This window comes from Lepidochelys kempii, chromosome 10 (assembly GCF_965140285.1).
Source record: "Lepidochelys kempii isolate rLepKem1 chromosome 10, rLepKem1.hap1, whole genome shotgun sequence".
NCBI lineage: Eukaryota > Metazoa > Chordata > Testudines > Cheloniidae > Lepidochelys > Lepidochelys kempii.
The window spans coordinates 52,562,653-52,587,228 of record NC_136389.1 but is presented as its reverse complement, the minus strand read 5'-3'; the positions used below and the strand labels follow the sequence as shown (position 1 = coordinate 52,587,228).

The following is a 24,576-nucleotide window of genomic DNA, read 5'->3' as shown; positions in this document are numbered from 1 at the left end:
GAAGAACTAAACAAGGGGTTCTGGTGGATTCTCCATCACCAGAAATATTAAAATCAAGATTGGATGCTTTTCTAGAAGATATTTGCTTTAGTTCAGCCACAGCTACTGGACCTGAAGCAGAAATTAATTACGGGAAGCCCTATGGCCAATGTTATAGAAAAAGTCAAACTAGATGATCTGAGTGGTCTCTTCTGGCCTTAAAATCTATGAGTGTGTGAAAATAATTAAGAACTTTACTTTGAATCCATATGTAGCTTTGAGAAGAGAACATGTTAATATTTGTTTTGATATAAGCATGCATTGTTCCTTAAAGTAGGGCTTTTAATATGAATGTATAGTATTGAAGAGTTCAAAACTAATGAAGTAATTCAGTTAAAATCATGAAACCACTATTCAGTCAGTACTAAAGGATGTGCTGTTGGATGGATGCCCAAGGAAGAGGTATTGTCAGCTGGTGTGGTATTTGACATGCCTCAGACAATATGTTAGATCTGTAAAATTATGTACATACTTGTCTTAAAGTGACTTTAAAACATGCCAACAAAAATCTCTCTTCTGAATATCTCCTAGATGTGATATGTTAGTGAGAGTTTCTACAGAATTGATACTTGAATATGTTTAATTTGTATGCACTTCATTTCAATATTCCTTTTAAATTAATTGAAAGATGGAAGTGTGAAAACATTAATTACAAAATGCAGAGAATGTAAATTCTATTACTACTTTTTCAGGTATTTTTAGCGGGTTCCCACAAGTGATCTGGCACCATGGTGGCCCTGTCCTTGAAGATCTGCGTTCGCCACTGCAATGTGGTGAAGACGATGCAATTTGAACCATCCACAGCAGTGTATGATGCATGTAGAGTTATTCGTGAGCGAGTGCCTGAGGCTCAAACAGGGCAAGGTGAGTCTGTAAATCTATATCCCCCACCCCCAGGTTTGTTTAAAGAAAAAAAATGCACTTCAGCAATTTGTTCTACTTGAAAGGTGTTCCATTCTCTCTGCACTTAATGTTCTTGGTTGAATACCAATGGTTTTAAAAATCCCATTGTTTCAAGGTTTAATATGCGCTAAAACCACAAGTGTAAATCTATAACTGGTTACAATTAGAGTGGGTCAACTGTCTCATTTACTTTTTTAATGAAAAATGGGTTTGAACAAACAACTCTTTTTTGTGAAACTTTCAGATTTTCATAAAATGAACTTTTTTTTGGCTGCCAAAAACCAGAAGGCTCAGTTTTTAGGTTTTTGATGAAAATTTTCATCAGCAAAACTTTCACTTCCCGACCAGCTCTCTCAGATGCAGGTTGTGTCCACAGAGCAGCTTTCCCTGTCATGTTTGCACAGCCACATCTACCATGTTGTCAAGCTATGCTGGTAACAGGGCTGTCTGGGGAAATATGGGCAGCTGTTCCCCAGTACCGCAGTGAGTGGAGACTGCCTGGAGCATGTGCAGTCAGTGACTTTAGCAGGAAACGGGACACTATGCACTCAGAGCTGAGGAGGAGACTGGGCCAAACAGACTACACAAGCATGATTGGAGGGCGCTGTGCACAGCAAAGGAAAGTGCTGAAATGGTTACAAAAAAGGCAACTATGTGCCAGCCTAGGCCTCCAATGGGCAAAACAATGTTGGCTCCCATAGTTACTAACCTAGGTTAAACATGCCATGTGAAGATACAAATTGTGTTGAGTGAAACCATGCTGCTCTCTGGTTACAAACTCAGTTGAGAACTGTGGTGTGGACACAGAAAGGACTTTAGCCAGCCATGTTGTAAGAGCTATTTAGAAGTAATGCACAGGTATTGTACCTGTAACACAAGGACCTCCAGGCCTGAGGCCTGTATGACATTTAACTTAGCATAACCAAGCCCTAGATAATTTGATATAAAATGGCAGTAATGATGTAGGTGGTTATTAGGTACATTGTAATTAACTGATAGTTTGACTTTGTGTCACAAGATAAGTATTAAAATAAATAAGAGTAGTACGTGCTGGGAACAGGTGACGTAAGATGCCTCAGAAGTATAGTTTAGTAATTTTAGGGAAAGTTTAAAAGGATGCTGAATTTGACCAAAACATACATGAATTAACCGCAGGTGTATCATGGCAACAAATTGACGTAAATGCTAATGAGTATAACATAAGTGACTAACTGACCTATTGAAGGTAGGGACCCTAAGTATAGAGGTGTGAAGGTACGTATAAGGAAAGGAGGTTGAAACCATTGTTAATATATATGAGACGTGGTTGGCGCTAGCATAACCCACCATAAAAGCTAAGACCCTGTCTGATGACAGTAGGAAATGTTGGAATGTGCTGCCCTGATGACAATATGTTGATCGCCTCACCAGTTCCGGGATTCCTCACTATGGATATGCGAGTGCTGGCCATTTTGTATTGGCACTATTTCCTTTGCTATATTACAGCGTTTGTGATCTTGTTTGTTTTGCTAATAAAATGTATAACATTATTAGAGAATATGTAACGGATAGTTTCTCGTTTGCTCCTCAAGGTCCTCATTCTGCTGACAACTTTTCTACTGTGCCTGATTCAGCAGTAGAACCCTTTCAAGCTACTGCGTAATACATAAATTCACTCTTATCAGGCTACACAAAGTATTTGCTGAACCAATTCAGGTTTATCACGACCCTCTAGCTTTGTGCTGTTTATATTGTCTCTCTAGAATGTAAGCCCTTACAATCAGGAATGGGGTCCTGGCCTGTCACTAAGGTCCCTAAGTGTGACAATAATACAAATAAAAAAAATAATGAAGCTGTTGATGACATATACCTCTCCTACTTTAGAGCTATTATTTCTGTTATACATTTTGAAGCAGTTGTTACTAAAATACTGTTATTTCTCTAGGTAGTCTAATTATCACAAGAATAGTGGTATGTTTTCAGTACAGAAATATTTTCTCCCTTGAAGAGGACTGTTTTAGCATGTCAGGGCCTTAGTATATGGATATAAGAAAAGGCATTTTATTAGTCCAGTCTTATATGGTGCTGAATGCACTCAACTTCTGTTGAAAACAATAGATATTTAGGGCTGCATATCTTTTAAAGGTCAGGTGCAAGAGGAAGGGAACTCATCTAACTACAGTTTTTCTCTTGTTTAGGTTTTTTAAAACATACAACTGCATTGCAATAAGTGTGTGAATGACACTGCTAAGTAGAAATATAATTACTGAGCTACTGTATAATACTTCTTTTGCTGATGAAGCTAACTGACAAGTTTGACATTCCCCAGGGTACAATCCGGATCATAGGAGAGCTGTGCCCCATTAATTCTCCAGTGTGGTGTATGCTATGCACTCCTTTGTTGTGTGAGCTTCACCTCTGCCCACTCTTGAAGTACATGTCAAGCAACACCTGCATATCCCTAGTACCAGCCTTGCACCCCAGAAATGTACCACCTTATACTGCTCAGTTACTTACTGAGCAATACAAGTGCATAAGGTCCATCATTTTAACAAAGAAAATTATTATGCCTCCAGCCTTTGTTACCTGAGTAGCCCCAAGCCCTTCTGCCAAAAGCACACTGGATTAGATAAAACATTAAAATAAGTTTATTAACTACAAATAGATTTTAAGTGATTATAAGTGATGTAGACATAGAAGATCAGAATTGGTTACAAAAAGAAATTAAAGATAAAAACCGTAAGCTGTTTCCTGAACTTTACCAAGACTAAATTTGAAACAAACAGCTTTTCTCACCACTCGCAATGTTGCACGCAGTTCACAGTTCTTAGTACACAGGCTGGGGTCCCTTCCCAGGCTGAGACTAATTTTTCCCAGTTCCAAGTCCTTCAAGCAATCTTGTTTCTGTAGAGGTGCAGGAGAAGAGAGTTGGCCGGGCCCTTTTTATATCCTGACCCTTTTTTACTGATAAAGTCCTTGCTGTTTCATGGGGTCCGGATGCCCCATTGCTAGAGCCGTGCAAATCTGTGGATATCTGCAGCTCATTTTTGCAAATCACGGATTGGATGAGGATACAAAATTTATATCTAAAGCCCTGCGGGTATCTGCAGATAATTTGGGGACTGCAGATTTGATGCAGATAAAAAATTTAGTATCTGCGTAGAGCTCTATCCATTACCTATATGAGCTGCACTCGGTCCTTCATATGAATTGGAAATCCTTGCTTGCACCTTCTGTATACCTGCAGCTTGAGGTGTTTCTGGGGATGATATGCCAGTCCTTTGTTATTTCTCAAGAGCGAGTCTGTGGGCGTTCCCCAGACTCACAGCATGTTTCAGTAACAAACATGTGGCAAATCTCATAACTCCATATACAGTGCTGATGCACACATTTTAAACAGGGCAGTCATATTCAGCAGACTATGACTTCTCCAAGGATACCTCGCAAGACATACTTTGTACAAGATTTATCATAATTTTGTAAAAGTGGTGAGCATTATAGTGTAGACTGTCATGACAGATTAGTTTGGGATACTACAAAATTACACCAAGTGACACAGACTGATTGGCTTGTCACTGTCACACCAGTACCAGAATGCAATAAACACAATATGCTGATTTTTCTGTACAATAAATATGTTCTGTGCAAAGGTCATTGCTTGTCCATGATTGAACTGAGAGGAATGAACATTTGGAGCTATATTAGATGCACAATTTGTGGAATGATTTGATGTAATTGACTGTATGCTGAATTTATGTTTCCAAATCATCACTGTGTGTATGGGTTTGCTTTCCAGTGATTAGCTTCCTAAATTAATGTATGTAAGGAACTTTCTGGTGTGTTTTTTACTGTCAGGGGCTTTGGGAAAGATTTCTTCATTAAAACTCCATATTTTTAGGCTAAATTCCTCTGAGAAGCTTATTTCTTCATAAATTGTATATTTGAGACAGGTTACACAGCATCTATTAAAAACGCAAGCAGTATTTTTCTTTGAAAGCTGGCTCAAAGCAGTTTGTATAAAAATTCACTATCTTTAGGTGTTCAACCATTTTATTAAACAAGAAGATAAACCTCCTTAGGCTTTATTGGCAGAAACTATGGTCTTTATTTTGTTGCACTTCTAATGGCTGGTAGTCTGTACAGACCTGACTCTACACTATTGCTTTTAACATGTGTCATTAAAGAGATTGTGAAGTGTTTAGTCTAAAGTATGTGCAGCATACTCACAGACACTGTTATGACAGATACAAAAGAGGAATAACTTCACACAGTTGAAATTGCCAGGAAAGTACTATCAATTGAATTAGATGTTTTCGAGGATTCTTAGTTTATTCAGTGAAACACTTCCATCAAGTAAACGCTGCATGTTTTAAAGCTGAACTGTTGGTTCATAGTATGAAGTGACTGAAAACTCTGTTAGCCTTAAATCTGAACTCTTCTGCATTTTTGATGGTTATAAAAGTATCTTATTCAAGTATAGTTAATTATAACTATGTATTACACATGCAGGATGAGGTTTGCTTGATGAGCCATCCACTTCAGTCTAGAGTAAAGCCTATCTTTAAAATCCTGCCCTCTGTAGTCTAAGCTACATTTTCTTTAACTGGAGTAACTATACTTCTGCCAAACACTCATTAAGAGTGGACGGTAAATTGACAGAAGCTTGAACTTGAATTCTGGTCAACATACTGTTTTTCTTTGTTTGTTTTACCACAGTAATAGTGCCTTTTCTGTTTTGTTCCTCAGCCTCTGACTATGGACTGTTCTTGTCAGATGAAGATCCTCGGAAAGGTATTTGGTTGGAAGCTGGAAGAACACTGGATTATTATATGCTGCGAAGCGGGGTAAGGCAAAATTCTGTCATCTTTTTTTCACCAACAGATTTAGAGACAGTCATACAGTACAAAGAACTTTAGTCCTTGAAAAACATTTGGATGCAAGGACAAACCATTTGTTATCCTACAAGTGTCAGATTTGGCAACCACAGTAGAACAGAATACCCAGCTCAAAGAATGAAAAATACCCACTGATTTTCCGAGCAAGACACAAATGTTGGTCATTTTGCATCCAAGCGTATAGATTGGTACGGTACCAAGAGGTGGTTCAGCGTTTTCATTCCAAAGAAGGCATTCTCCTTACTTTGTTAGGGGTGAGTGTGAAGCAGAAATGGGCTGATATTTTTAATAGGATTTGAACTCCTGGGTGAGAGTCTGTGCCGAGCCTTTGAGAGGTGCAGAACTAGCACCTTTAAGCCACCTTTCTGCCTGCCCAATCATGGGCTGCTCTAGGGGCCATAGAGACCACAGGTGTAACTTGGACAACCTTTGGGGCCTAAGTAACAGCTGGCCAGAACTTCTGCAGTGCTGCAGCCCTACTCCTGACACACCCTTCCTGACCCTAGCTCCACCTCTACATGTACTGTATGCCAGGGCTTGTGAGGGCTCCTCAGCACCATTATGGCTGGTTTTTCACAGTACCTTGACTGGACAAATCCTCTGGGAGCAGCCAGGGCTTTTAGATCCCCTTCATGCCGCTCTGGCATGAAGACTCTGCAGCAGGTTATCGAAGGCCTGAAGAATAGGGTTTAGTAGAGTCACTTATGCAGTTTTTAAACTAAAGCAATGTTGACTGTCAATACTAGAACTAGCCCCTGGTTCAGGCAACAAACTTTTAAAGTTTGTCTAAATAGTTCTTAAAAAATAATATTTTTGTATTTGTCAAATTAAAACTTCAGTTTGCTTCAGATTTCAGTGGCTTTCTGGCTTGGAATGGTTCTGAAGCTGTGTAATTCTTCGTGTGGTTTATTCCCTAGGATATTTTGGAGTACAAAAAGAAACAGAGACCTCAGAAAATACGAATGCTGGATGGGGCAGTGAAAACAGTTATGGTGGATGATTCTAAAACTGTTGGTGAATTGCTGGTTACCATTTGCAGCAGGATAGGTGAGATTTCTTGGTCTGAATCTCTAAGAGAATATGATTTTTTTCCCCGATGTTTTTTACTTTGGGTTTCAGGATTCTGTGCATGTTATATACAGCGATTTATCAACATCAGGCTTGTTATGCCTGTTTGAAAATAGGTAGTGTTCAGCATCAGTTACACTGTATTACAATACTCAGAATGGCTTTTTTCCCATTCTATAAAGCGGTTGCATCTGCCCTCCTGTCCTGTGTGACTCAGTAGGGATTTACACCTTAAATGTTTTGCTACCAGATAGCACTTACCCGTCAGAGGCGCTTATGTTTTTTGGCACCTAATGTTCTAAATATTTCAGTATTTATTTCTTCCACATACAGTTCCCTTCTGTGAGGTGGTGAAATAAAACTAGCTTTGTGTCTAACTAATGTTTAAGCAGAGATAGAAATTACTCTTCTATCTTATTGAGTGGCTAAGGCTTCTATTTATGTTAATGTGATCACTAAAGACATACAGGACTGGTTTATGCTAGTGCTGGTTTAATGCTGGTTTGAATTGAGTACTAAGTTTAAATATGAATTGCACATTGAAAAACTGCTACCATGTAGTGGTCAGTGAAGAGGTAGGTCATTTCTCCAGGTGATGTAAAGCAATAGTTTGGTGACCAGGAATGCCTTCTTGCATTTTCACCTGCTCATTTCGCAAACATGCCTAGCCATGAGGTCCCATATTGTTGTCACTTCTAGACTTCACTGTAATATTGTGTTCTGTCTGGAGTTGACCATGGAAGCCACTCAGAGCAGCTGGTGTACAGTATGGCTCCTTAGTCATCTTAGACTCTCTTTCTGTCCTAAATAGCACAACTCACGTTGTCAGTGCTTAACAAATACTGGAAACACAAGCAAGACAAAGAAATGAGAGCAACTTAAACATGTGCTAAGTGCTCTACACAGGCTCTCGGCACCGTTTCATGTGAAATTTATAGTGAGGATTAACATCTGTAAAGCCCTAAATTGCCTAGAATCCCGATGTTTCAGAGACTTTCTTTCCCAGTGCTCTGCCACATTTTCTCTGCCCGTACTTAAGGAAGAAATTGCAGGAGTCTATGACCCAGAATTCTCCATCACATGGCCTCAAGTTCAGCAACTTTATTCTGCTCAAAATCTGCTAGAGCTTGACCTGGCTATCTTTCTCAGGAGATTTAAAATTTAAGAAAGCAACTTTCTTGAGACTGATAAAAGATAAATCTGAATCAACTCTACATACACAGAGTGTATGGTTTTTTGAAGGATAATTTTCTGAGCCTGATAGAGGGATGTTGTGCTTTTAGTGCCAATTTTTGTTGGAAAGATTGACTAGGTACCATACTCAATAAATTCATATAATAATACATTTTAGCACCTGGTCTGGAGTGTGTTTGGATATTAACTTCAAATATACTTCATTTTAATCAATATTTAGAATAAATCTTTTCCTGCTGTCCTAGTATACGTTACATTTTCATATTTTGGCTGCTGGAGTTGCATGCTTATCCTGTGTTCACACTTGTAGGAATAACCAATTATGAAGAGTACTCCGTAATCCAGGAGAGCATTGAGGAGAAAAAGGAGGAGAGCACAGGTACACTTAAGAAAGACAGGACATTGTTACGAGATGAAAGAAAAATGGAGAAGTTGAAGGCGAAGCTTCATACAGATGATGATTGTGAGTACTGTAACCCGAGAGGCTGTTTGACTAGTTGGGTGTGTTTCTGGAGAACCATCATGTGGGGGGAAAGAGAATAACCCAGAAGGTAGATATTGGTTTTGGGACATTTCTCATGAGATTATCTGCTGCACTTAACCTTCCATTTACAAATCCAGGAAAACGTTATACGACTAGGTGGAGTATCATGTACTGTATGTGCCTGTGGTGTCTTATTGCTGCAGTGTTTTTTTTAATCCAGTTGAAAAGCTGTTAGCCACAGGAGGACAGTTGTTATTATGTATGTTGAAAACGAGTTCTAGATCCAGTAGTAGTGATTTCTGTGTAGTTGGTGGAGGGATTTCAGTCCGACAGTGGTCTCACTACATTCTACTGAGGAAGGTTATTTGTTCAACTGCTCATGCCATCTCATTCGTCTGATCCGTTGCCCTTGCGCTGAAGGTCAATGAAATGTTGTTTTGCCTCTATCTGTATGTCAAATATAAAGGGTACATTCCAGGAAAGCAAAACATTGCTTGCCTTGTTACATGCCTTTGAATAGTCATCAGTGTAGAATGCTCACAATACAGCAAAACAAAACAGCTTTTAAGTGGCACACTATCTGCATTCCATCTTGTGTAAAGGCTCTTCCTTTTAGTTCCTCATTTTTGGCATGTGTTTTGCCCCTGTTGTTTGCATCACAGGCCAATGTTTTAAAACAATATGAAATTAAGAATAAGAAGCTCTGGGGACAAAATGTATTTGTATGTCCATAGTTGATTCAGTTTTATCCCACTGCTTGGAAGACAAGTGAAACTCATGTGTAAGCTACAACTGTCTTTGCATTGGCTTCCAGTAATTTTAATAAATTATGCTACAACAAATTCCTGCTGAATTCTAACTAAAATTCACATTATTCATTTGCTGATATTTTGGACTGTAATATCAATTGCAACCTCCATAGCATCAGCTGAGAAGTGGAGCAGATTCATTCATACGATGGGCGCTCATTCCGGATGCCCCATCTGTTTAGCGATGGGCGCTCATCTGTTTAGCTTGAAAGAAAATTTACAAAACCTCACAGTATCTTGTCACTTTAACACTGTGCACATTTCGTCTAGCTAACTTTTGTTTCTGTAACATGCATTACTGTAGTTTCACGTGCAAATATTGTCTCAGATAGGCAGATCACACATGAATGTCAACGTATGTAAATGTGTACGTAGAGCACACTTTGCATCGTGGTTTAAGGCAGTGGCTCTCAACCAGAGGCCTGGGGCCTCCTGGGGGCCACGAGCAGGTTTTAGGGGGTCCGACAAGCAGGACCAGTGTTAGACTCACACTGGGGCACAGGTCAGAAAGCTGAAGCCCCTCTGCATAGGGCTGAAACCTGGGACCCTGAGCCCTGCCACCTGGGGCTAAAACAGAAGCCTGAGCAACTTAGCTTTGCGGAGCCCCCTATGACGTGGGGCCCTAGGCAGTTGCCTGACTTACTACCCCTTAACACTGGCCCTGGCTTTTGTATGCCGAAAACCGGTTGTGGCATAGGTGGGCCATGGAGTTTTTATAGCGCATTGCGGGGGAGGCCTCAGAAAGAAAAAGGTTGAGAACCCGTGGTTTAGGGTAATTTTTGCAAGATAAAATATAAATTTGCGATATTATAAGGGGGTTGTGTTTCTGTTCCAGTAAACTGGCTAGATCATAGTCGAACATTCAGAGAACAAGGAGTTGATGAAAATGAAACACTGCTGCTGAGGCGAAAATTCTTTTATTCAGACCAGAATGTAGATTCAAGAGATCCTGTTCAGCTGAACTTGCTTTATGTTCAGGTATAGTACGTATAGCAGAGAAACTTCTTCTATCCTACTGAGGAATTCTGTGTGGTATTGTTATAACTAATACTGTAATTGCTTGTGTGTTTAGCTGTCACATGCTCTTATTTCTTTACCATCCCACCCCTGTATTTGAATTGGAACTTAGCAAAGTTCTGTATCTCTTTCATGAGCCTCATTTCTGGAGTTGGGAGTAGGTTTTGATGTCTGGCTTGCAGGACCAAATTTTTTTCTCGCTTACCTTTTGCAGCCCCACCCCCAATTGTGTGAAGAGGGGGGTTGCAGCATTTGAAGACTATGGGTTTGTCTGTTAACTGAGGGCAGTCTGCCTCAGGAAAAATATTAATGATGGGATAATTCTGAAAAAATGCTGCTTGACTTTTCCAGACTGGTTGAGTTGTTGGCAGCTGAAAAAATGATTTACTGTTAAAATAAGCAAATTGGATGTGTAGGCCATCGTAAAAATGGCATTTGGAGTTACTTTGTGTCTTGGTGTGCATTTTCATGCTAGAACCACGCTTCTCATTTTCAATGGCCTTGTTTATAATGACTCAACTGACCATATTGAGGTGGGAAATGCATTTATGTATTGTTTGGGAAAGAGACCAGAGCACCTGCTCTCATTATAAAAGTGGGTTTCCATTTTTTGCCCTTAATTTTCATGATCATTGAAGTTCTCTTAACTGCCATGTCTTAAAGCTGAACTCTCTTTGGCTTTCACAGGGGCATTGGGGCTACCAGAAAAAGGCAAAAAATATATGAGCCAGATGGGTAAACTCTGCAGAGGGAATAGTTAGCTAAATTCTTAAAGCACCCCTGCTTTTAAATTCTACTCGTTTTACTGCTAACATATAAAAATCTTGTCTAAAATCGACAAGTTGGTTCTAACAAAACATATTGTTGTAATGCATCAGTAGTACGAACACAATGGTTTAACACTGCTGTTCAAGTACAAGTTTTTTCCAAACATCCTAAATGTGCACCTTAAGCAAATGTGTAAAAAATCACTTCCTAGGAATTAATTATGTGGTATGGAGATTAAGTAATAGGTCAGTCCTCCTGAATCTGGTCCAGGTCCATGATTACTGAAAGTTTGTCATCAGATGACTGTTCAGGCTGAGAGAGAGAAGAGTTCTTCTTCAATGGTTGGTCCCTGTCTGTATTCCATTTTGGGGATACACATGCTGTCCATGCCCCTGGAGTTGGAGAATTTTGGTCCGTGCATGTGCCTCCAACCAAGGAGAGAAAAGGCGGAGCAGGCCAACTGTCTCTCTAGTTATTTCTTACCACCTCATGGCCTGGGTTGGAACCTCCAGTGTTCGGAGCTCTCCTTCGGGTTCTTCGTTCTTTAAATATTAAACATTGCCTTCATGCTTTTTGCATATAGTTATTTCCACAGTTTGCAGTTTTAATAGTTATATCTTTTAGGAAATTTCTTATAGTTAGATAGAATCTCCACCTGGTGGACTCCTCCCCCACCCAGATACTCCATTAGAGTTTTCAGATTACACCAGGAACTCTTGGCTTCAAGGTTTGTGTGTCCTGCCTCCATTCCTCCTTGGTCACCGACAACCATATGCAGTGCCTGTAATGTTTTGGTAAGATGCATATCACGGCTAGGTGTAATATCTGCTGCTCTTTCCCTAGCTGTACCCATGAAGCATGGGAACTTCGGCTTAGAAAATGCCTCATAGAGAAGGCCATGAGGCCACAGTTGACTTAGGACAGGGGGCACCTGTTGTACATCAACCTAAATCTACACGGAGTACACCTCCCATCACGAGGTCCTACGCTGCTACTGTGGAGTCTGTACCCACAGACCCCTTATTGGGGTCTCATCGGGAAGGCAGAGAACACTCATAAAACAAAAGAATAGGTCTCCTCCTAAGTCATCTATGAAATCGTCAATCCTTAGAGGTTGAACAGACCTACGCTGTCAACCTCTAAGGACTTGGGACATGCAAAGTCCCAGGGCCAGGAGTCTAACATCCATAAAGGAAGGGCTTCTTTGGTACCAGACCCTGTTTCAGTGACACCCATTCCACAGTACAATCGAAGTCTCTGGGTCCGTCAGTTCCAGTGCAATCAAAGCTGGCACCACCAATGGTAGCAACACGAAGTCTCCCTCTTCTGACCAGTTCAGTACAAGTGGCTCAGATCCCTCACACTCCAAGGAAGTCAGAGACTTACACTGCACCAGAGAATGTCTTTGCTCTTTCCCCATCATCAGAACCTTCCCTAGTGAGAGAGATGGTGATTCCACCAGTTGATGTTACCTTAGACTAGTGGTTTTCAACCTGTGGTCCGTGTAGACAGACTATATCTAAGCGGTCGGAGAAACAGTCTTGGTGTTCCAGTACCTTTTGCAACCACTAAATTTACACACATGACAAGAAAGGAAAATTCAGGTGGCCATCATCCATCACTGTTCATACATTTGCAATCAGTATTTTCCATGTTAATTATATAGATAACTTTCCTTTCTATTACAGCATGGTAAATTGTATATGAATCATATGAAATATTTAGGCAAGAGGTTCAGTTTTGCAAACTGGGGCAGCTCTCTTGGCCTCAGTGGAACTGTGCAGATTTACACCAGAGGAGGACCTGGCCCTTTGCTTATTTTGTTAGTTATAAACATATCCACAATGGAATAACAGATGCATTCCGACAGGATTTCCTTGCTTGCTGCTTGATTCTTGGCTTGTGTTCTGACTGTTCAGGAATTTCAAAGACACTGTAACTGCTTCTGATGTGCCTGATATGTCTCTACTTACCTTTATAGGCTCGAGATGACATTCTGAATGGCTCCCATCCGGTCTCCTTCGAGAAGGCTTGCGAGTTTGGAGGCTTTCAAGCACAAATCCAGTTTGGACCTCATGTAGAGCACAAACACAAGCCTGGATTTTTAGAGTAAACCATTTTTGCTAATTTCTAAATCTGTGTGTCATTCTGTCCATGCAGCAATGCATAAAACAGTGGGTGTGTTCTGTGTTTCTGTCCTCTTAGACTGATCCTTGATGATCAGTCAGTGCCGTTTCTTAAATCGTGACCTTATTGAGCTTTATATTTAATTTAAGGTATTCAAGAGAATCTCTTAAAAATGATGGTGTGCTTTGGAACATACAATGCTTCAACTTTGATTGACAAGAACTCTTAATTATTGCAACGGTTCCCTAAAGCAACTGTTCCATGATGCTCAGTTATGCAGACAAATCACAGAAGCAAATATCCTTCAGTTCCAATTAATCTGAGTAATCAGACTTCCTGTGTACCATCTGTATTTAGTCTCACTACTGATTGGTCGATGACCTTTTACTTAAAGAGCTACTGATGTCTCAGAAAACACTATATGTAATAGACTGAATTTATTCCTGGTCCTCATTAGTTTTTACTGAGACTGGTTACGTAACAATTACATAACAGCATCTTGATTTCTTCAGGGTTTGACCATTGTCTGTGTATTCCCCTCCTGATGTGATATAGTGGGATGCTGTAGAAGCGCTAAGATAATACTAAACGAAGCTTATGACACCTGGATCTAGTGTTCACAGCAGTTGTTCCTTTTTAAAGGCATTATTCCTTTTTTTTTTAATTATTATTTTAAGAAATTAGTTTTCCCATCACAGCAGGATTTCCCATATTAGAGCTCATTTAACTTCTCTCACACTGCTGTGCTATGTCAACAGAGTTCAGCTGCTGATAACCTTTTCAGGTTTAGTCTTTCCTGGTTAATTCCAAAGAATAAAATAATTGTCATACCCAGCAGCTCTCTGTGTGTCGGACATAAACTGCAGAATGTAGATTTCCACTGTGTGGGCTGTGGCAGACATATGTAACTCACTATACTACAAAATCCATTGCAGTATAAGGACTAGGTTTACTTGGTCCTGCCTCAGCACAGTGGGCTGAACTTGATGACCTCTCGAGGTCCCTGCACCAACCCTGTGTTTCTAGGATTGTATGATTCTATCTTTGACAAACAATATATAAATAATTGAATTTCGTATCTTAGGAGAGAGAGGAGAGTTTTCCTCTAGTGAAGTACACATACAGCTCAACTTAAAAAGAGCCTGTTGTCTCTAGGGTTTTTTCTTAGAAATTATTTTATTTTAATTAGCCATAATTCAGTCAGACTAGTGAGACATTTTATGTGACGCTGATACCAACAGTATATATCCATTGTGCAGGCGCATGCCAATTCTTGCATGTACCTTTCATTAGCCTTTTTGTAAAATTCATTTAATGTTCCTTGATCAGCTTTTCCAGATGTTCTTATTTTTTCTGTTGAAATATATTGATATGTTTAATCTAAGTCTGAAAGAGTTTCAGTTGCATGTAAGTTGCACATTACAACTCAACTGAAATACGGTTGAGCAGTGTTCATTGACTAAACAATGTGACCTCAATACAGAACGGGCTTCTATAAGAGATTCCATCTGCTTATACAAAAACAAATAAAGCAAATAAGGTTGATTACTTTTCAGCATTTTTCCAAAACAGATTGCTTTAGTTTACCATATTTACAGTATGTTTATAGGGAAAGCTCCTTGATATTATCCTTTTTTGTCATTGATAAATGATTCTTGGCAAATAAAGATTATTGCCTGCATTTTGTTAACACTTAGATACTGGTTGTTGGAATTTCCTTACAGAACATGCCAAAATAAATATCCATTAGTATTAACTGTGAAAGTTCCTGGTTGATCAAATCTTAAATAGCTGGATGAAGAAATATTTAAGTTTTGCATGGCACCTACTCGGGCAGGCTGTGCTTTTAGATTGAGAAAATTGCTATTCGAGAGGTCTTAAAGAAGCCTTTTTTCATTGGTATGCAAATAAGAGAGGAGTATTAAGTAGCTAAACTGCCCACGCAGATTTCTGGTCTCCAAGCAAGACCAGTAACCAATCACATAGCTCCTTTAATCCAAGCTATTTTGTAACAAGCAATAACTACCCCTTTGTGATGTTTTCTTTCTTAATGAACATTAGAAAAATGTTCTGGATTCTCATGACAAATATCAAACTTTGGCAGCATGTGTTTAAGATTTTAAGCAAGTGACAGAGCAAACTTGTAGAGGACTAAATTACTTAAACGCTGCTTGCTGTATGTTGGACTGAATGAATAGTTCAACAGACGAGCAATTAAAGAGATTTCACCGTACTAGGGGTGTGATATTTAGGTGGTTTTGTGAGCACAATTAAACGAACTGCTAAGTAAGATTCAATTATAGTGTCACAGCATAGATGAACAAATACGTATTTTCTTCAGAAGTAGGATTAAAATAATTTTAAACAGTGAGTATATCTATACTGCAGTGTAAGCCCAGAGTTAGTAGAACTCAAGTCAGTAGACCCTGGGTTTGTTAATTTAGGGCGTGAGCCCCTTCGCTCATTTGTAACCCTGGGTTAAGAATTGTTGAAATCTGAGGCCCAACTTGCAGCTCCAGCATCTACACTGCATTATGCATTGGTCCCACCACCAATATGCCAGACTTAGAATCATAGAATATTAGGGTTGGAAAAGACCTCGGGAGGCCATCTAGTCCAACCCACTGCTCAACGCGGGACCAACCCCAACTAAATCATCCCAGACAGGGCTTTGTCAAGTGGGGTCTTAAAAACCTCTAAGGATGGAGATTCCACCACCTCCCTAGGTAACCCATTCCTTTGCTTCACTACCCTCCTAGTGAAACAGTGTTTCCTAATATCCAACTTAGACCTTTCCCACTGCAACTGGAGACCATCTGCCACCACTAAAAACAGCCTAGCTCCATCCTCTTTGGAATCCCCTTTAGGTAGTTGAAGACTGCTATCAAATCCCCCCTCACTCGTCTCTTCTGCAGACTAAATAAGCCCAGTTCCCTCAGCCTCTCCTCATAAGTCATGTGCCCCAGCCCCCTAATCATTTTCATTGCCCTCTGCTGGACTCTCTCCAATTTGTCCAAATCCTTTCTGTCCTGGGGGGCCAAAACTGGGCGCAGTACTCCAGATGTGGCCTCACCAGTGCCGAATAGTGGGGAATAATCACATTCCTTGATCTGTTGGCAATGCTCCTACTAATGCAGCCCAATATGCCGTTAGCCTTCTTGGCAACGAGGGCACACTGTTGACTCATATCCAGCTTCTCGTCCCTTGTAATTCCCAGGTCCTTTTCTGCAGAACTGCCACTTAACCAGTCGGACCCCAGCCTGTAGCAGTGCATGGGATTCTTCCGTCCTAAGTGCAGGACTCTGCACTTGTCCTTGTTGAACTTCATCAGATTTCTTTTGGCCCAATCGTCCAATTTGTCTAGGTCACTCTGGACCCTATCCCTACCCTCCAGTGTATCTACCTCCCCCCCCCCGCCCACACACACAGCTTACTGTCATCCGTGAGCTTGCTGAGGGTGCAATCCATCCCATCATCCAGACCATTAATGACTTCCTAAAATGAGTCCACTCTAGCCCTTTGTGATGCAGTGTAGGAAAATTTGACTTTCCACCAAAGTTGACTGTCCAGAGGACAAAGAAAGTCAGCCCATGGCATTGTGGGATACATTTGGCAGACTCCCAGAGCACGAGTACAATGGGGCTATGTCTACACTGCAAAGCACTATGGCTTGAACACTGGGTCCCAGCTTGACTCAGGTTCAGACCCTCAATCCCTTTGGGGTCTTGGTATTCTGGGTCCGAGTCCTGGTTAGCATAATTTGTGTGTAGATGGAAGGTGGGGTTTGGCTGGAGCCTGCGTTTGAACCCTGGACTTACTTGCAGTGTAGACATAGCTAGTATTACAATAAGTCCTTCTTTCCATCCATGATATCACTACTTGTGTAGTGCACTATAAATACAAAGCCCTACAAGATAATGATTCCAAAGACTAATTTAAATGACTGGTAGCAATTAATAATAATTGCTTGGCGCTTACTGGGTGACTTGCCACTTCACTTTCTTGTGTGTAACTGAGACCCTGGAGTGAGAATGGGAAGAGGAGTGCGTAAGAGGAAGGAGATACCTCTGAAGAATCATGGTCAGTGGCTGCCCTTAGACTGACATCTGCTCCAAAGTGGGCTGAGATTTTTGTGATTTGAGAGCCTTTTAAAGCTAAATTACACCTTGGGGACTGAACACATTTAATTCACTTCATGTTTCGAGACCTTAAGTGCCACAGAAATTAAAACTGGTTATTTGTTACTTTGTTTTCGGGATACTACTGATATTAAGCATCCACTGAACTGCTTTTGTGGATAACATTTTATTCTTCCAACACTTGGAAAGACGGGGAGAAATAGGTATTAGTGCACACATTAATAAATTGTAGTGCTACTAGAAAGCAGAGGTAGTGACTGAACTGCAGATGTATAGTTGGCTTGTGCTTTGATTTCTTTCCCTAAAGTAAAATAAAGTCAGTGTTTAACATCTGTATATGAACCCTTTTGAGCAATATTTCAAAATGTTGAAATGTATCAGAAGGTTTAGTGAAGGAAAGAATCCCAGTTATTTACTTTGTCAGCCAGAAAAATATGAATTATCATCACATAAGGATGTAGCTGAAATGGCTATTTTTAATGCCAGTTCATATCCTTAATCTCACCTCTGATATTTAGTTAGTCATGGTCTTCTTTCATCATATGGTATTTTATGCCTGTTTTAGGAGCCAAAGGGGCTTACTGTTGGCAAAGAGGTAACGGGAAGCAAAGCCATTGTTTAACTATAGTATTTTTTTTCCAGTCTGAAAGAATTCCTGCCTAAAGAATACATCAAACAAAGAGGAGCTGAAAAGAAAATATTTCAGGTAATTATGAAACTGAAAAACGTAATAGTTTCTTGTCTTTGTAAGTGTAATAAGAGTTTGGTTTCCCAGCTCTGTAGTCTGTGCATGTCCTCTGCTTACGTAATAAATTCTCACTAACTCAAGTGTAAAGATGCTGACAACCTCTCTTTTCTTCCATTGGAAGATTTATTATCCTTTTGTTGTTGTTCTTGAAGGTTATTCTCTTTTCAGTGCATGTTCAAAGTTCCTTAGACCTTTTTCTCAATTATGTGGAACCATGAAGATGTGCATTAGCACTGAAATAGAAGCACACTTAAGGAGGTCAGTTTAATTTTATCCCTAGAACTTCTCATGCCTTCATAGCTCAAGCGTGAGCTTCAGGCATTGTGTACGACAGAGTTCTGTTGGCAAATGCTTGAATTCAGAGAGGTGGCTGGGAAGGATCAAATTGGAAATGACTGAAATGATCAAATACACAACATGCTAAAACTGCGGGAAATGTTTTATAGGATCTTGCACTGATGTGTCAGCAATTTTATCTAGTTTGGAAAATTCTGAAGTTAGCGGCTGATGTATGGTTATTCACATCAAGAAAGAAAATGGCAGTGACATATGATCTCAGCATGGAACATAATTTTAATTATGCACTGCTAGAATTTGTCAAGTGCTATCCTCTTTATCCCTCGCACTCCCAGTCAAAGAATTCTTTAACTCATGAATTTGTTATAGGTGGAATTACTACTGCCACCTATAGTTGTGGTTGCCCAACCCTTTTCCAGGCTGGATGTCAGCCACAGACTGAATTTTTTTGCAATATTTCAGCAAAAATGGCTCAGCCATTTCTGAGGATGAGATTAGGGGGAAATATGTTGTTTTGTCCATGTTGAAAAGAATTGTTACAACAGATTTGTTGAGACGCTGTAGCACCTACATACTTAGGAAGACGGACTTGAAATTTGGCAGGGGGTTTTCTTGTTGTTAGGGTTGTGTCATTTGCCATCACTGTGACAAGCAGTCCCAATTTGGCCAAGTTATAGGCTTCAGAAGAATTTCTTTTTGAATGTTTTCAAGAGGCTTGTTGGAGTGAGTTTGGCAGCTAAATTATCCAAATATTCCATCTGCACTGAGTGTGCTCCAGCCTCTGAGAGTTCCTGTGTGTGCCAACTGGTCTATACATACACAGTCCCAACAATGCCAACTGACAATGCTCCATCTTGGGGATACAGTGGCTTCTTCCAGCTACCACAGGCCATTGTGATGCTGGTCACCAGATCAGAGAACAGGGAGGCAGTTCCCTATGTTCCTGATTCTCCCTCTGGTGGCACCCAGTCAGAATAGAAGAGGACAAAGAAGAGAAAGAAACAGACTCATGGAAATGCAGAAGGAGATAACAGAAGGTGTGGGCAAGGCACAAAGGGAATATATTAAGTTAAGGGAAGGCAGAGGCTGGGAGCAGGGGATGGATTGCGAGACGGGCTAGGGTGAGGAGCTGAAAGGGAGAGGGCCAAGAGAAAGAGGAGTGTGGGAGATTAGGATTGGGTGAGCAAAGGGACTGGGCCAAGAAGCTCTCGAGGAGTAACAGTGACTCCTCGGGGTACTACTAGGGTAGTAATAGACCAGTAAGCCTTCCTTCAGTGTCAGGTAACTTGGTTTAAATGATAGTTTAAAAAAGAGTTCAAAACCTAGATGAACATGATATCAGTGGGATGAACCAGTTTGGCTTCTGTATGGAACTCAATATTGGAACTCCTTGAGCATGTCAACAAAGTATTGGATAAAGCGGAACCAGCTAACATTAAAGTTGTATTCATCTCCAATGGCAATATCTCAAAAAGGATACAACTGAGAGAGAGGGGTTCAGAGGCAAATATCAAAATGATTATGGAGGTGGAAAAACCCTGTAAAGAGAGAAATGATTGGGCCTCTTTACCTTAGGAAGGAGTGGGGAAAAAAAAAAAAAGATATACAAAATAATGGATAGTATAGTGAAGGTAAATCAATGAAAATGAGAGGTGTCAAATTTATAACTAATAGAAGGAATTGCTGTGTTGCACAGCTATCATGTGGCTTTGAATTTCACAGCCTATCATGGGCTAAGCGTAGCAAGATTTTTCAAAGATTGGTCATTTGTGTGGATGCTGGGAATCTCCAGAATAGCTTTATGTAAGGTCTGAAAAATTTTTGAAGGGATATTAAACTCCCATGATTTGAGGGATAAACATAACTGATGATGATTAGGCAGAAACTTGCCCTTTGGGCAGCTTGTTCCATAATTCTTTGTGTCAGAAAATTTGAATATATAACCTTGCTAACATTTCTGCCCAGCAATATTTTGATTTAATTAGTTTCACAATTAAAAAGCAGCCCCGATCAGTTAAAAGCTGGCACACATCACTTTCAGTTCCTTTCATAGTTTCCAGTGGGCATCATTTCTATTCAGTTTAAGTTATACAAAGTAAAACTGAGCTCTTGTTCTAGGAACACAAGAATTGTGGAGAGATGACTGAAATTGAAGCCAAAGTGAAGTATGTTAAGCTAGCACGCTCCCTCAGGACATATGGAGTGTCCTTCTTTCTTGTTAAGGTAAGTTCAGATTATGCTGGCAACAGATGTGCTTGATTATGTATTACCCCAGACCACTTTCTGAAAGCAGAGTTTGCATATCCAAGGTTTAAGCCTGCAGGACAGCCTTTTCCACTAAAAAGAGTGCTCACTGAATTGTATTGTGGTAGCATCAGGGCCCCATTATGCTAGATTCAATTGGCCCCATTATGCTAGATTCAGTTGGCAGGGTCAAAGGCAGCCTTTCTCAGGCTTGACTTGTTTTAATTGACCTACCAAAATATTTTCTCATCAAAACATTTAGAAAAACACCACAAGTCTGCTTTTCCCAGCTTGGGGGTTTACCTGAATGTGCATATTGAAATCTCTGCATTTTACAAGAACCATGTTCTCAATTGTGCAGTTATTTTATCTTACACTTCATACAGCTATCAGCTTAAGGACTTGAATTTTCTGCATTTAAAGTCACAATAATATTATAATTGGGAGAAGATGACTAAATCATGACTTGGCAGATATAGAATTGTTTTGCTGCTGCTAAACAAGACTTGAATCATTGCTTGATCAGTGTTCTCACAATAAGGTGGTCCAGGTAAGAAGAGAACTGCAGTCTAGATTTTCCATCCTTCCTTCCCAAATTAGGATCCTAAATCCATCAAGTGGCCTGATTTTCTGAAGTGCTGAGCACCCACAAATTCCACTGAAGTTGATGGAACATTCGGGTGCTCTGCCGAAAGTATAATGGATGATGACTTTCTAAAAGCGTGACATCATTAATTAGCTTTTGCTCCTTTAAGTAGAAGTGACACTGTCGTATTAGGCACCTTTTTATGGAGACCTATTAAAGTAGAATCTCATATCTGAGGCTGTTGTTTTCAGACATCATAAGCCAGTATTAATTTTATCCACTGGAGAGAATATATGGTGTGCATTTGGCATCTTCCCAGGGATACCTATTACATGCTTATTTGATTTTGCTCTCTATATGTATTTATTCCATTTTCATAAATTTGTTTTCTTTTCTTGCAAAAACCTAAATACTTCATTACTGTTCAGTGCATTAAATTATTTTGCAAGTGACTTAAGTGGTTTCCAATATAGTGATTTATGAATGAAGAACTAAATGCTTCTTCACGATCGTAAGTAATGAAATTTAATTTGGGCATAAATTTTAAAAGAAAAAAATGCTGGAATTATTTAGAAAGCACAATAAGCTAGTGGTGGTTTCACACTGGTTTCATCAGCTGATCATGGAGTTGTATGTTAGAAGCTATCATGAAAATATCTGCAATTTTCAGTAACTGAAATATTAAAACTGTACAAACATGCACATTTACAACAAGCAATCAAGTTGAGAATTCAGTCCGATTTTTCAGCGATGACTAACTGGATCATTGGGCTGAAGATAGAAATACTTACCCTTGCATTTTCGTGGATGCATGTTTGACTCCATGATTTTACTTGTAGCTTGAAGCAAATAGTGACTGAATCATTCTGTAACTATGGCATAGAACTTCAGTCTGAAAGAAGTGTGTGAGAAGACGGTGGAATAATTTGAAGTCCAGGTCTGATACCGAACAAAGGACGTGGGACATAAATAGGAGCTGATTCTCTGTAGCCCACGACATAAAATAAATTCAGGGGGAGCAGAACATATGGACTCATTTGCATTTCATGATAGAGTTTTTTTGTTGCACGGTAAATTGGTTTCTGGTCCTTGCTCTATGGACTTGAAGTGCTGGAGAGGTGTATACTCAGCCCTTGAGAGATAGCACCTGTCAGCTTAGAGAGCCCCCCTCATAGCGATGCTGACATGGGTGAAGTTGTTTAAATGGTTAGTAAAACAAACGTTTTAGAGCTATGATGTATAATAAATGGAGCTGACTTTGCCTCCTGTAAACCTCAGAATCCTTAATCTGTGTTGCTCCCTGCTAAATCTTCATTCTCTTCATAAAACACTACCAGAAATTCTGCCGAGAGAAGGCTTTGGAGGCTAATTTACAGTCTATTGCCTAACATGCTGCTTAGTTTATCTGGGTGGGAGTTGGCCATTGAACCAAGTATCAGGGGGCAGCCGGTTTAGTCTGCATCCTCAAAAACAATGAGGAGTCCGGTGGCACCTTAAAGACTAACCGATTTATTTGGGCATAAGCTTTCATGGGTAAAAAGCCCATTTCTTCAGATGCAACTGAAGAAGTGGATTTTCTACGAACAAAAGCTTATGCCCAAATAAATTGGTTAGTCTTTAAGGTGCCACCTGTCATTGAACTGTGATGTGAGCTGTTTTCAATGTAATTTTTAAATTGAAAAGCTAGTTTACAAAAATACTACCACCAGGGTAGTTGAAAACAACTTTCAAAGACTTGGACTGTAACATGCCTTTTTTATTTGAAGGAAGGTTTCTTCTCCCCATCACAAGCGGTTACTTGTACTGAATTGCACAGTGAAGGTCAGTTGCAGTTTAATGTCTTCAAGCTGTACCAGATTAAGGGTGAAGACAGATTCTCAAGACCGGAGTAAAGCTTTGAACATGAGTAGAATTTTGGTATGAAATCTGTTGGCTCACATCTCTTTCCAAGTTATGCTAAGTGCAGTATCTGCATCCAAGAAGCAAAGTAGGATAGATGTGGACCACCTAGAAGGAAGTTGTAATGAAAAATCAAGCAATAGCTGTAGAATGTGATGTTCCATTGTTCTGTAGCTTGGATAGTCACTTCAATCAGTAAAAATGGCTGTAAGTTGCTACCAAACCACAGTGGCTGTGATAGTCACATCACACCAGTGTAAATGACTACACAAGGTGTGGGGCATTGGAGAATGAAACCATAGTCTAAAAGTCACTGGAGCTGTGTATCCTACCACTTAATTCTGGTGTGTGTTCAGAGTCGTGTGCCTTTAAGAGGATAACTCTGGACTGAGTCCCTCTGTACATTTAATTTAACCATGTTCTAGGTAAGATGAAAAAAAGACTGAACGATTGAGGCTTTGAATACAACACAGTGTTTTGAAAATGAATGAAAAAACACTTCTAGCAGTGTGTCAACATTAAATTATTCTGTGCACTTGCCATGTCCAGAGAAACTAAGTTTGGGCCTGTGAATTGTTCTCTGCAGTGCATCTAGTTTTTACTTTATGTAAGTGTAACCAGTCACGGTCATTCCCACTCTACTTCTCCTTTCCCCTCTGACATAGGCCAGTTGGTAAATGAAAACTAATCCTTGATACTTCCGCTACAGGAAAAAATGAAGGGCAAAAACAAGCTGGTTCCTCGTTTGCTAGGCATCACCAAAGACTCAGTGATGCGTGTGGATGAAAAGACCAAGGAGGTGTTGCAGGAATGGCCACTGACAACTGTGAAGCGCTGGGCTGCCTCTCCAAAAAGTTTCACTCTGGTACTCTTTCTGTATGTTGTTACACAGAGGGAGGGTTGTGTCTGTCATGGGGAAAGGAGCGTGGACTGATGCACTAAATTGATTGGCCCTATTGGGTTTAGTTTAGTTTAATTTAGTCCTGAAGAAACAACTGGGCCAATTTTCTTATGGCCAACAAACTGTCTCATGTACATAACCCGACCCTGATTATCCAAAGCACTGTTTTAAAGAGCCATCTATCTGCCTGACATCTGCTAATTTTGGTTGTGAATAATCAAGGTTTTCAGAGTGCAGTATAAAGTGACAGACAGGCTGTGAAACTAAATAGGACTGAAGAAAATGCCTTACAGTGAGAGACTTAAAGAGCTCAATTTGTTTAGCTTATCAAAAAGATGATTGAGAAATAACTTGATAATGGTGTGTAAGTACCTTCCTGGAGAGAAGATGCTGGCGCTCTTCAGTTAGTGCAGGGATTCTTAACCTTTTTCTTTCTGATTCCCCCGACATGCTATTAAAAACTCTCCAGCCCGCCTGTG

At 40.0% G+C, this 24,576-nt stretch overlaps 1 protein-coding gene across 1 annotated transcript in view; it reads left to right on the top strand.

The window, feature by feature from the left end:
- Positions 1–737: 737 nt before the first annotated feature.
- Positions 738–24,576, top strand: part of TLN2 (talin 2) — a 180,832-nt gene continuing 156,993 nt past the window's right edge. The window contains exons 1-9 of the mRNA XM_073303618.2: positions 738–903; positions 5,668–5,765; positions 6,734–6,863; positions 8,389–8,541; positions 10,207–10,349; positions 13,138–13,265; positions 18,065–18,128; positions 20,586–20,690; positions 23,906–24,061. Coding sequence (XP_073159719.2) covers positions 768–903; positions 5,668–5,765; positions 6,734–6,863; positions 8,389–8,541; positions 10,207–10,349; positions 13,138–13,265; positions 18,065–18,128; positions 20,586–20,690; positions 23,906–24,061 — 1,113 coding nt within the window. The 5' untranslated portion in view covers positions 738–767. The remainder of the gene's footprint in view (positions 904–5,667; positions 5,766–6,733; positions 6,864–8,388; positions 8,542–10,206; positions 10,350–13,137; positions 13,266–18,064; positions 18,129–20,585; positions 20,691–23,905; positions 24,062–24,576) is intronic.